The sequence below is a fragment of the Opisthocomus hoazin genome, chromosome 8 (genome assembly GCF_030867145.1).
Source record: "Opisthocomus hoazin isolate bOpiHoa1 chromosome 8, bOpiHoa1.hap1, whole genome shotgun sequence".
NCBI classification, from domain to species: domain Eukaryota; kingdom Metazoa; phylum Chordata; class Aves; order Opisthocomiformes; family Opisthocomidae; genus Opisthocomus; species Opisthocomus hoazin.
The window spans coordinates 12610510-12624111 of NC_134421.1; the positions used below are offsets into that span (position 1 = coordinate 12610510).

At 43.7% G+C, this 13602-nt stretch overlaps 1 protein-coding gene across 1 annotated transcript in view; it reads right to left on the bottom strand.

Moving 5' to 3' along the window:
* The window catches only part of NUAK1 (NUAK family kinase 1), a 49327-nt gene that overhangs the window by 6564 nt on the left and 29161 nt on the right, over positions 1–13602 (bottom strand). Inside the window, exons 3-4 of the mRNA XM_075428565.1 lie at positions 7431–7582; positions 6076–6141 (exon numbers count right to left, since the gene is read on the bottom strand). Coding sequence (XP_075284680.1) covers positions 6076–6141; positions 7431–7582 — 218 coding nt within the window. The remainder of the gene's footprint in view (positions 1–6075; positions 6142–7430; positions 7583–13602) is intronic.

Genomic DNA, 13602 nt, shown 5'->3' on the forward strand with positions numbered 1-13602 from the left:
CCCACAACCTTTGCATTTCCTTTGTTTCTCTAGCACAAGGCAACACATCTCTTTTTTTTATCTTGTTTAAAACCCAAATGCTTCTGTTTCCCAGAGAGACTTTTACTACTGCCCACTATCGACACAAGGCATACACAAAAGACATAAAGCACAGGCATAAAAAACATATTATAGCTATAAGAGACAGGATTTTTCTCTGGGTTTTCTTCACCTTATGTGGGTGTTTTCTACCAGTAAGCAATTAAATCGCAGGAATTTTCAAGAGAAAATTCCAGAAAACACAAAGTGAACGGAAAAGAAAAGGATTTACCAGCAGCATCATTCACTCCTGGCTTTCTAAAATGTGTATCATCAGTGCCTCTAGTACCTGTTTAATTGCAAGGTCTCGTGAACTCTTGGGAGGCAGACAGTCTTTGTCTCTACTGTCTAAACTCCTACAGCTACACCTAAAAATGTCACAGTTGAGACCAAAATGAACAAAGTTGCTGAAGTATGGACAGAAGTTCCCTATTTCCTTTCTTTGCTGCTAAGTAGAAATATATACATATACACTTTATCTATAAATGTAGATATATAGCTTATGTTAGAAATATAAACAGATTTTTTCAAATACCATTTTCACAAAGTTTTTAAAGTCACAGTGCAAATATGAGATTTCATGCTTCACTCTCTCCTATTTTGATGTGCTGCTTGTGCAGGTGTTCCACTGACAGTCTGGACTCCTAACATCCTGCTCAAAGAGCAGCTGACTCCTGTTCATTAACTCATCTCACCATGTCCATTCATAGTTTGAATTCACTCAGTCCCCCAAACAGCGTACTATCAACCCAAGGCAGAAAATTCAACCCTTAAATGAATGTGGTTTGTAAAATCTTCACTGTATGGCTGGAATGTCATTGAAAACAGCTGGTGTACAATTGCAGTCTGCAAACATATTCTCATGGCTCAGATTGCACTTAATTGCCCTAAATTCCACGTTCTTATCAAGTCACCCTGCCTGGCTTGCAGGAAGTTGGTTTTAAGCCTTATGAAGTGTGCCCTGTCAATCAGGGGAAGAGTGGGATCGTTTCAGTGTTAAAACTTCGTGCTGGTCATTGAGTTTTATTTTAGTTCAGGATGCAGCTAAGACAAGGACAAACAGTGCACAGTGTGATTCCTTAAGAAAATACATTCCCTTAACGCCATGGAATGTATAAAATGCATGTGGATGTGCACGAATATATATAGGGATAGACATACCATTGTTCAAACTAAGAAACTCTCAGACTTGGGCATTCATGTTTTCATTTGGACCATTCAGGAAAAGAGTATTTATGTTACAGTTCACTCCCATACTCACAGACTGATGTTTATCAGCTTTTCCCATTAAAACTGTCATGCCCCCCAAAACAAGATTAATAGAAGCCAACATTACTTCATGTTCTTGGCACTTAAATGGAACTAAGGCATCAAGTCAAAAAAACTTCCTAAATTGGGAGGAGCAGGGAAGCGGATTTTTATTCCCCTCGCTTCAGGAGCTGGATGTTTCGTATTTACTGTTAGCTACGATAAACCAGATGTAATTTATTGTTTAAGTGTGGACTATAAATTCCATGAAGTTCACACTCACGGAAACTGTCAGGTTTACCCCACTAAAAAATCAGTCTCTTTGTACTGCAGATAGAGAAATAATTGGGTCTCTTAAAGCAAATGAAACATAATGTGCAGTGGTGAGACTTCCAGCAAGGTAAATCCCAATTACATATACTTACTCTGTATATATGAAACCCTCCTGGGTTTTGAGTGGTTAGTCTGATTGGTGTCCCCTTACCAGCCCAAGAGAAAGTGCAGTTAGTAGGATTATGTTACTATTATACTTGCATTTTTCTCTCCTTCTATCACATTAGGGCTGATCATACAGTTTACGTCAACCTCTGCTAGACATCTCTTTAGGTGCAATTCCCAGCCCAGGAGCCGCCACAGCCCTGCTCTGTAACAGGAGGCCCCCTCCATCGTGCCAAGCTGCATGGCAGAGGTGTCCCCGAGGGCAGGCTGTGGCACGGGGCAGGGACATGGTATTTGGATAGACCAGCAAGAGGCTCTAACTCCCTGGGTGCTGCACGGGGCAGTAGTTTCTCTCCACCTCCCTGCAAGCAGTTTGGGGGATTTAGGCACTGGGGAGAGCTGCAGTCTTTGAGGACGCGTGGTCCTCACCAGGCCAAACTGCAGGAGCCACGGGCGAATGGAGGCAGCTACAACCTCACGCCACTGCTTGCTCTTCCAGTAAATTCCTACCTACAGTGAACCAAAAACTAGCATCCTCAGTCTTTTTAAAACTAATGAAGATGACATCACCAGAAGGCTTGTTCTGAAGACCAGCAAAGGCAGATGCCTAAAGCCGGCGCGACTTTCTTCCCACAAAGAGCCTTCCAACTCACCAACTCAGGGCAGCTCCTTCGGGGCTTCGGGGCTGCCTCAGCCCTGCTGCCTCTCTGACCCTGCCCACCCCCAGCTGTGCAATGACATCCTCTTGGTGGGATGAAAATGGCAGTGAGAGGCTGCTCTGCTGCTGCACGGTGGGGGCATCAGCCTTGCCCAACCCCGGGAAACCGGGACAAGCAGAGGGGCATGGGGCAGCTCTGGGTTACCTACAGCTGGAGGGTGGAAGCCACCAAGGGCAGGCAGCTGAACGGAGAATGGAGTAAATTTTAAGGTGAACTGTGCTGTTAGCAGCTGGCACGTGAATGTGAGGAAGGAGAGGCTTGTACACACTGCAGAAACCCTAATTTCATGGTCACATTATCTCTTTAAAGAACATGGCACCACGAACAAGGTAAGAAAGCAAATAACGCTTTTCCACCCTGGGAGGCTGCAGTGTCTCGGTAAGGTTTAGCCCTAGGGTTGTGCCCCACTACTGACCTCCACAGACAGGCTAGGTCCCGAGAGAAACACTCACACTTGGGGTTTCTGCTAGATAGTTGGGCGTGTATCTGGGGAGCAAGGCACTGTTTGATTGACTGGCTGGATGAACTCCTTGCACCCCACAGATCTGCCTGCACGTTCAGTCTCCCAAGTGTTTAAAACTCATTTTATTCACTTGTGTTTGCTGCAGTTAGGGGTTTTAATAATAGTTCACAGGAAATATTACTGCATACAGCAAGTCCCTGAAAAATGTAATTATATACCACAGATCAGATTATTTTCTTTCCCTCATCATCCTCCACCTCTGGCCTGTGGACCCGTAGAACTCTTCGAAATGTGTAATTTTTTGTCAGTTTTCAGACACTGGTGTTTCCTAGCTACTGTACTCCAACACATGACTCCATTTCCAGAGATTTTTACTTACTATTGTAACTCTTAAAAAAAAAACTGATTGTGTCTCCATACACTGCTTCATGACCTTCATTTAATTAGCTAAATTTTAAGAACGGTTTCCAAGTTAGTGTAGTATCATGTAAAATGGCTTGGGGCCCTTTTAGGTCGGATAATAATTTCTAATGGATTAACTTGTCCTCTTTATTTCCTGTTCTAAAAGTATTGCTTAAGTTGATATACATCGGTCTATTTTTACAGCATTTTTTTTTCTTGAAATTACTATGATATGTTTGTGTATATCACAACGTATAGGTCACTGGCTTCTTCAGAAACACGTATTTAACTGCACATTGCACCTAAGAACAAAGGGATTCCTTTCCATTTTCTCATTCTCAAAATGAAACTGCCAATTTTGTAAGTGCTTTGTAATCCACTGAACGAAACATAAATACTGGGAAAGTACAGATAAGACTATCACTCCATTTCTAGAAAATGCCTTCCACTGAGTATTTGAAGCCACCAGTCAATACCAAACCCCAAACTGCATATTTCTTTTCTCTGTCTGAATAAACCATATATAAACACTGTCAGAATGAGGACATGATAAATTTACTCCTAATAAATAATTTACAGCTCCATATGTGTTTCCTTGCCAACGGTTACTGTTTAGTGAAACAAAGAAAAAATGGGAACTAAAATTCCGTGCAAGTAACAGAAACCACAGTAACATATTCAATGCTTCAGGGAAATGGGGGCAGTGTGCTTAACATCAGGTGTTCAAAGCTGATCTTAGTCACCAGGTGTAAAAAAAGAGAGCAGAGAGAAAACGGAAAACAATACAAAAGGTCATCTCTTGAAGCGATCCAAATTCAAACACTATTGATATTAAGATGTATGAAATACCAACTGCTTCTCAAGTACACTCTATTTTTTAGCTTCATGAGACCCTCTGTAGAAATAGTTACCAGGAGACAGCAAGGGAGCTTGCAGCGACCTACCCACGCCGAGGCAGCCTTACCCGCGCACAGGCGTGCCGTAGGGTTTGCAGAGAAAGAACTAGGAAAGGCTGGAAATAATACACAAAATACCTACACGGCAGCTTAAATACAACACAGTTCGGGAAAGGGAAGCCTTCCAGAAAAAGATGTCCAAATGACTGGAAGGGATGTGGGGAGTTGCGGCTACCCAAATTTCTTCCACAGCAGCGGCACTCGCTGTGGCAGCTGGAATGCATTTGTGGTTCTGCAGCCCCCGGGTCACCTCCACGGTCTGGACTGGAAGACGAAGCTACCTGTCCCTGCCCCACCGTCCCGCTCTCCCCGCAGGACGACAGACTCCCACGAAGACGCGAGGGGAGGGAGCGGAGCCTTCCGACAGAGCGCAGCTCCCCGGAGGCTTGGGGAACTGATTGGTTTCGCATATGAGGACCACAGTGCGGAGATCCAGGCCACCGCAGCTAGCAAATTCCCCAAATTCCTCTTTTCTCTCAAGAATTCCCTGATTAGCTGGGAAGATAGTTTGGCGTGTAATGCGGAAAGAAAGGTCATCCTGCCTGCGGAAGCCTGTTTCATATACAACGTCCTAGAAAGGCGACTTTTTGTTTTCAGCGCTGCTGAGAACAGCTCGGGCTGCCGCAGCCAGTGTCCCTGTCGGAACAGGAGCGGGGAGGTTCGCTCTGACACTGGATGTTGACAGCAAAACGTCCAAGCATTGGATGGGCCTTCTGTAAAAGGCTATTTTTAGAACCCACATATTTATGCGCCTTTAATCCACTAGTTGATCCAAGTTAGCTTCTGTCATCAGCGTTACACAGATGGCAGCTACCATATGTTACTTTCCATTTCCATTGCACATCAGCTTAAAATGAAGACAATCTCTCCAGCGTGAAGCACAGAGGGCACTGTGTGCAGCCCTGTGGCTTTCAGTGGAGACAGAATGAAGATCCAGGCTATTTAGATACTTGACTATGCAGGGAGCTCCTCGATTACTTTGTTAATTAAGCAAGGATGCCCAAGCATCAGCAGAAAGCCTTTGGCGTCCCTCCCTCCATCTGTCTGCCCACAGATGAGCGCACCCAGCCACCAGCACATCCAGCCACCCAGGGAGAAGCAAAGCTGAAAGTGAAACAGGTTCAGCCACCTGGAAACTACACTCCTCTCTGCATTATTTATCTTTGTGCTACAGCTATTAGGAAAAAAAGAAGGGAAAAAAGGTCATTCCCATGCTTTCACTGGGGAGAAATGACATGGAAATGACATCACTGACATCACTATCCAAAGTATACGTTTGTGTCTGGAGTTCCAAGGCCATTTCCTAATGAAGCACATGTGCTTTACTACGTTTATTTTGAAACCCTATTTGCTTATTTTTCAGCCATGATCAAAAGGACATTCAGAGTGTTCTGCAGGAGGCACTTGAACCCTGTAGACCAGGAGAGTTTTTTCCTAACCCCAGCAGCAGCCAGCAATAATATCATTCGTACAATAAACCCCACTGCACAAAATGCTCTGCTGTTGCCTACCTGTAAACAGACATTGCTTTGGGAATTGTTGCCCTTGGGTGGCAGGACAGGGTCTTCTCCCCCAAATTATGCAAAGCTTCCTTTAGCATGTATGACTCCTCACCAGTGGTGCTCTTTCCCCAACCTCCAAATCCCTGAGCCTCTTGCCAGATGCTGTTGCTTAGTAGCTGTTGCCATAACACTGTCTCTTCTAATACCTTGGATAAAAACTTTACAAAACACGCAACTCCATTCTGAGAAGCTGAGAAAAAGAATCCTACCTTAATATTAAAATTGTCATCAAGAAGGATGTTTTCCAATTTTAGGTCCCTGTGGACAACACCATTCTGAAACAAAGAACAAAAAAATAGGGGAGAACATAAGAAAATAGCAGGAAAATTAAAGGTGAGCTGGCAGGGTGGTCTTTGCATCTACGTTGATTTCACTGTCATAACACTCACTGCTCAGTGACTAGTGACAGGCGCTGTATTAGTCACTTGGTGTGTGGTTAAGGGAAGAATGACTGGAATCTGTCTGCCTGCAAAGCCTCTAAAACAGCAGGGAGGTTGGGGGCTGGAGGGCTGGGGGGTGTCTTTTCAGAACTTAATTCCAGCCTGGATCCTGCCCCCACTGCGTGAAAGCAATATATTCTTCCCAGGCACCAGAAAACAATATCTGTCAATGACGTTAGTCCTTACAAAAGCCCTCGTTCCTCCAATGTGCAGCCATGTATGTCAGGGGAGTTACAATCCTAAAGGACTGTAAATGTTAGGGATGGAGCTGGGTTTAGGTCAGAGCCTTCTTTAAAGAAATTTGGGAAAAATTAACTGCACAGGGAAGGGCACTGTAGCTTTTCAGCGCTGTGCAGTGAGGATGTTGAAAACCGCCCTTGTTTATCAGAATTCAAGTGGAGATTAAAGTGTTCAAGAATTAAAATAAAAAATTATGCTATCTTCTTGTTGCCTTTAGCCTCATGCAAGTTCTGGCTCTATGCAGTTGGTTCATAAGCAGGGATAAAAGGTCCATGATGACAGCCAGTCAGCTACCTTGGGTTTAATTGCTCAAATTGTCATTCTAGCGGGTATCTTGGATGGATAAAGTCATTAGCAAAGTGTATCTTTCTAATGCTCCTGCTACATCTGCAAAAGTTACTTTTGCCTGCCCAGAATGAGTGCATGCTCATATATGAACACTCGTACCTTTTTCTCGGCTTTTTTCTTTCATATATTTTATCTCCTATTCTAAAGTTGTTCACTTGCATATTCAAATTGCAAAGTATCATTCATTTGAATGCATTAAAATTAATGTTGTAGAAGTTCTATGAGATGCCTTTTCTAGTTAATGTTGTTAATATTTTTTTTTAACATCAGGAGAATTATTTCCAAGGCAAAAATGCAATGTAGGACTAATATAAGGGAGTGGCTGGTATCTGCCATAACACAGGAAAACATACTTTGTCTTCAAAAACAGGCAGTGCACTACTGTAGCAGTTTTAATGAAGATCTCCTGTTGTACCGATATAATCACATGCTGTGACACTTAATAACGAATGCAGTTGCCTCAGACATCTTTTGAAATATACAAGTCACTAATCAGCCTACAACTAGCATTTTTTAATATCAAATCCTTTGCTCACCTTGTGGCAGTAATGTACAGCAGAGACTATTTGTCGAAAGAAGTGTCTTGTCTCTCTTTCGCTTAATCGCCGCCTCTCACTGATGTAATCATACAACTCTCCTTTACTTGCGTACTCCATGATGATCACAATCTTATCTTTATTTTCAAACACTGCACAGGATAAAAGAAAAGAAAAAACACCACAGCTGATTCAATACGTTTGGAAACTGACACTTTAAAGAGTGAAGAAGACTCAAGATGACTGAAAACATACTACGTCATCTCCGCAGCCTGGAGAGACTATCAACCCCACTGCAAAAAGCAACTTCCAAAGCTAAAATTTTTCAAGAGGAAGATTATAACATTTCAGAACAAGAGAAGGAAGTTGAGGCTCTCTTCATGTTCATATGGTTACCTGAAAGAGGCTTTCTGCCTCTATAATATGGGGTCACAGGGTGGCAAAGTCAGCTTGGTCCTAATGAGGTGAGGCGGACACTGGTGCCAGCGACACCCAAATATGAACCCCCGCTCCAACAGGGACTGCCTCTTACCTCTTGGGGCCAGAGGACAGAAGGAAACAGGAGCTCTCACACCATCTGGAAACAGTTAATAGAAGGCATAATAAACTCCGTCTTCCACGATGGGTTGATACAGGATTGCCATTTGGCTTATAACGGCTGTTGGTTCACATTCACCTAACATCAAAATCCAACAAGTGAACTGATGCGCACGTCCTCTTCCAGCCCAACTCTGCGCAACAGCATGGTGGGCACGGACACTTGAGCCAGCAGTGGCTGCAATGTCTCCGGACCTGTACAGCTCTTGTCAGTACGGCTCTGCACTCCGTCTCGAGCATCCAACTTATCCTCAAGCCTGCTTATCTCCTGCCTCCACCACATGTCCCATCGCGTGCCACAGACACCTTCTTTGCCACTTGCAAGCGTGGGCAGCAATGCGCAACTCCCACGTAAGCAGTGCAAGGAACATTTGTCTAATACACGTCACAACTTGACTGTTGTTTGGGGCTGATGGTACTCTGCAGTACACGCTGTCACAGACCTCATTGGGAGCTGCAGATAACTAAACATTTAATCTAGACAAACAGGCTGAATTGCCATAATGCCCCAGCTTCTAAAGAGTTTTTCCCTTCTGACACTGAAAATCCACTGCAACCCCTGGAAACTTCCTGCACCTGTCATAAATAACCACTGCTCATATTAAAACATTGTGATTTTCCTTTTCTTTTTATCTGTGGCAGCAGCCTGTCGAGGCTTGGTCACGCTGGCAGCAAAGCATCTGCAAATTAATAAGGTTATAGGGGTTATTACAAACGGATGCTAGTTCTGACCAGTCCTACTGGAATGCTGCCTTCCTATATGTCTTCAGCAAAGCTCAGCCAGTAGTCCTTAGCGGGCATATTTTTGAAAAACAAACAAACAAAAAAAATCAACTTCAGCTTTTGCAGGGAAATGCAAAGCTGCCTCTCTCAACACGCAGATACTTGCTGCTTTTAGGCTTTGTCTCATGTCCTCTCACACCTTGTCACTCAACTCTACAAGCCAAAGCCTCTGCAGTTCCCTCAAACGCCCCTGAACCCCAGCCAAACAGCTCTGATAAAAGGCAGAGTGAACAGCCAGATAAAATTGGCCGCTTACTCGTCTGCTGGCCTCACTGTACCCCGAAGCAGAGGCTCCTGCCAGTGATTACATCCTATGCGCATCCTCATTAGCAATAAACTTTGGAAACTGGAAGAGCCGTCTCTGGATGGATTATACTTACAGTATCCTCTCCAAGAATGACAGACTGATATTGTCGGGGAAAAACTGAACATGCCCTGTGTCATCTAGGGAAGTGCTGTGATGTGTTACCAATAAAGCAGTAACGCACACATTCGTTTCTCTAAGCTTGGAAAGGCTTGTTAGATACAGAGTTGGCTAGGAAGGCAAAAAGAAACAGCTTCAGTAAGCTGAGACAAATCACTAACAATGCTCTTACTTAAGAGATTTTATTTAAAAATAAAAACAAACACAAAACAAAAAAAAAAAACAATTCCCCACCACCCAGAAATCAGCTGATTCAATGACTTCGGGGTTATTCCACCACGCCCATACAGGCGAAGTCCCCACGTGGCACCACTGATCTCAGTGGCCTCTCCCGGAGCGCACACTCCAAGCAGCACCGGTCGAGGACCGCCCTGAGCTCAGGGGGACTTTTTCCTCACCAGAGGGGCACAGATGAGGCAAAGGAGCCCTCGGCTCTTCCCCCCTCTGCTCCCCTGACCGCTGATGCCCTACGAGGTGTTCAGTGCTGCTGAGGCCAATAACAGCAGTAACAGCCCCGCTATGATGGAGCATTCTTCCAGCCTATTTTTATTTTTAAAGTTTTGCCTTCATTGCTCAGTCGTGAGAGCTTTCTCAAATCACCCTTGATGTTCTGAAGTTTTAAATTCCAAAATCTATTTTTTCTGGACTAAAATTTGCCATATTAATACAAGTCTTGATCTAGACATATTTTCCTGCATTTCTAGAGAAATGAAGTGGAAAGCACTTGGTTTGGAGGAATGTGCATTTAAAGGCAGTTTCCATTTCAAATTTTCTCTTATGCCCTCTAGGAAACTGAGATAATACCTTAAAACTGAATTTAGGAAAGCATAAATCACTGTTCCAAATTTTAAATTTTCACCACAAATCAATGAGAATAGAAGCATCCCAATAACTTGTACTCAGGTTTCAGTTTACCAGCACACTCAGGACAGATGGGCACATCCCTTTTCTTCACGAGAGAGCATTGTGAGAAGGACACTACCCTTGGACTCAAAAGACATTACAGAGGCCTCCTCACCGTTATCATAGCTGAACGATTACAGAGTTAAACAGCAATTTATCTCTTCACCAAGGAGCAGAGGTTAATGAAGAATCTTTTTTTTTTTTTTTTCCCGGGAGGTGGGAGGGATTTTTTTACAACTGCATCATTTCAGTTCAGAGCACCTCCATCGTGTCACCTGAATCTCATGAGAGATGAGATCTCATGAAAGGGCATGCAGCTACCTTCCTGCAGAGAGGGAACTGAACAGCGGACAAAAATATCTTAAATGAGAGCTGCTGCTGATGGAGGAGGGAGTGGAAAGGCATTAGGATTTATGTCTATACACACACACACACAATCTTAAGAGGAATTCAGTGGTCAAAACTATCAGGCACTTGACAAGGTGGTACTCTGGCAAGTCTCAGGCCATCAGCCACGTACACCACAAATTTTCACAGTAGTAGTTAGGATGCCAGGCAGGCTTCATACAGACACTTCTGAATTTCCCTTCTGAGCACAGTATGTATTATCAACATACGCTCCAGGAAAGCATTGTGGCCAACGGCTGGGGGAAGAGCGGAGGGCATTAATTAAAGGCTGGATTGACTTACTGCAAATAATAATGAGGTAATAAATATACTGCCCTGTTAACACCTGGGCTGTAACCTGCGGGCTGATGATGGACGGATTGCCTCCATATAGCTTCTGGGACTGCTCGGTTCACTCTTTGTTTTTGTTGCGGATGATTTATTACCTGCCATCCTACTGCATATTCATTCCGAAACTCACCCCCGCCTAGAAGCGTGCCTGAACCCTGGCTGCAGCTACTGCCGACAGAGGAGCACGGCTTCGGCAGGACGCTGCGCCCCAGGAGTGCCCCACAGCTTGCTGCTGATGGGATGGCCGCGTCGTACAAGCCTGCTCCTCAACCCCGACCAAGGTCAAGGGAAGGAGGGAGGTTGTGTGTAAGAAAGGTGGGGCTGCTCCTGCTTCTTTCAAACCACCAATACTACCTGCAAACACCTGGCCAAATAAGATAAGTGGAGAACTGTCAGTATCAACACCCAGACGTGCTAGCAGGAGAGATGGTCTGTCAATCACAAATCAAGAGATGGGGTTGCCTGGATAGAAGGCATGAGCTCCATGTATTAGAGGAAACAGCAGCAGGAAAAACGCTTGCTATAAGCTGTGTGTCATCTATTTCTGAGCCACTGTGTTTATTTCCACCACTCTGCAAGCTGAGTTACACTGAGGGAGCTGCAGCAAGACCCCGGTGCGGTGAGAGGGCTGCTGCACTACCTCAGCCATAGCGGTCAAGTGGTGCAGGGTAGCAGTTGCAAAATGACAGTACTCCTTCGCAGACAGAGCCTGCAGGACAAAGCATTGACTTCTGAGATGGCTACACTTCCACCTGGCTACAGGGCAGGAGGGAGGGACAGCACTGTGACTGCACATCAGGAGCCACGGAGCAGGAACAGGATGTGCCACAAGGTGCAAGGAACAACGCGATTGTATCCCCAGGGGTTGAGCAAGGGTACTGTGTTAATGTACTAAGACATGGGCTGCAGCAATGTGGAGAAATAACCTTTTCCAGTGGGCTACAAGCTTGCTTGGGATTAGTCTGTTCACCCCAAGAGCCTTAGCAGAGGCTAAGAGCAGTGCTCTACCCAAGCAGCAAAGGGTGCTTAAGATGCAGTGGTCAAAGAAAAATTTCTTACAGCTTTTCTTTAAACTTCCCCCTTAACTCTTAATGTGTTCGCTTATTTATTAAAAAAAAAAAAAAAACAGAAAGAAAGTTCTATACTTCTAGGCTGATAATTGAAACCAAAGCTGCTGGCCTCAGAGCTCATCGAAGAATATAAATGTGAAACTGGGAAATAACTTCACTTCTCACTACCAAAGACATATCTGAGACAAAGTACATTTTGTAACAGCAACAATCTGTCTCTTTCACAGGCTGTTCTACTATAGCAATAATTCTTGGATATAATCTCTCCACGCTTCTTCATATTTAGAGGCCGTGAAATTATGAACTCGGCTTCTACCTACAGCTATCCATTTTCCAAGTAGCACTGGTTGCATGGGGACCTCTTGCTGACCAGCACCCTTCTTTTCTTTTCAACCCTACTGTTAAATTCTTCCCTTTAGCTACACTGAAGTCACCTCCACTGCAACTCAACGGGGCAAGTTTGACACTGGACGAACATACTATCCCTCTTAAATACTAAGATGGACTTCACCCTAAGTGCTGAAAGCCCATACGGACATGATTTTGCAAACATCAGTCAAAGATTTAACCGCAAACTTTTCTATCAGGACAGTTCGCCTTGGACTTATATACTACCAAATTCAAAAAGCAAAACAAAGCAGGAGGCTTTTTCCCTTCCTCCAGACTTACAGGATGCTAAACTCAGAGTGAGTGCTGAGGGGGGTGGACTTCCCCCCCCTTTAATGGACTACCTCCTTGTGGGCTGATTCCATTTGGTTTACATGTAACCCTGGGGTAAGGATTTTAGTTTGTTAGTTTTAGAGGGGCGGCCAATCTCTTCACGCTGGAACCATTTGAATTCTCCTCATGCCTTTGCTCTCTATCAGAGCAATCTCCTAAATTAGTTCCAGTATGTTGACATTCCTTCCATCTGGTGTCTTTCCATTCAGCGGTATTTTTATTACTCTCCTAACAGCCGCAGACAGAAGTACCTTTCCACTGCTACAAAATGCTCTTTTATTAAAGGTCAGCCAAATCAAAAGAACAAGCGAGTTTGTTTTTAATTTTGGAGATGCAGACTAGAATAACCTTTTCATTCAGAAAAGTCATGTATGACCCAATTACCTCATTTGTGTAATAAGGCTCGAATTATTCTTCAAAAAGATATGCGAGTACTGAAAAGTGGTTTTTACCTTAGAAATTCAGCCCAATGTGTATTCTGTGTTCTTGACTGCTTTGAAAGGTTTAAAGCCCCTTGGCATATTTTTTATTTCGCTTTTTTTATTATTATCATTGTTATTTTATGACTGTTTTTTTAATAGAGCAGACATGAAAATATCCAAAGTCCAACACAGAAAACCACTTATATGCGTACTCATAAAATAATGCATATGCTTAATTATAATTGAAGATAGCGAGATATAAAGTATGTGTTTTAAAGATACGCTTGTGTTACATTGTTTTCCTGAATTATGGCCTTATTCAGCCAAATGGCATCTCTTCTTAAATTAAAGGAATGTAGTTAAGATCCTGCAATAATCATTTTAAATTAGACAGCATGCCAGAATTTACTCCCCAGTGAGGAGATTAAATCAGAACGAGAACCATTATCCTTGCTGAGGTTGTTTCTCAGAGATTGAGGATATGCAGATTTTGATGGTCTACTCTTTAAAAAGGA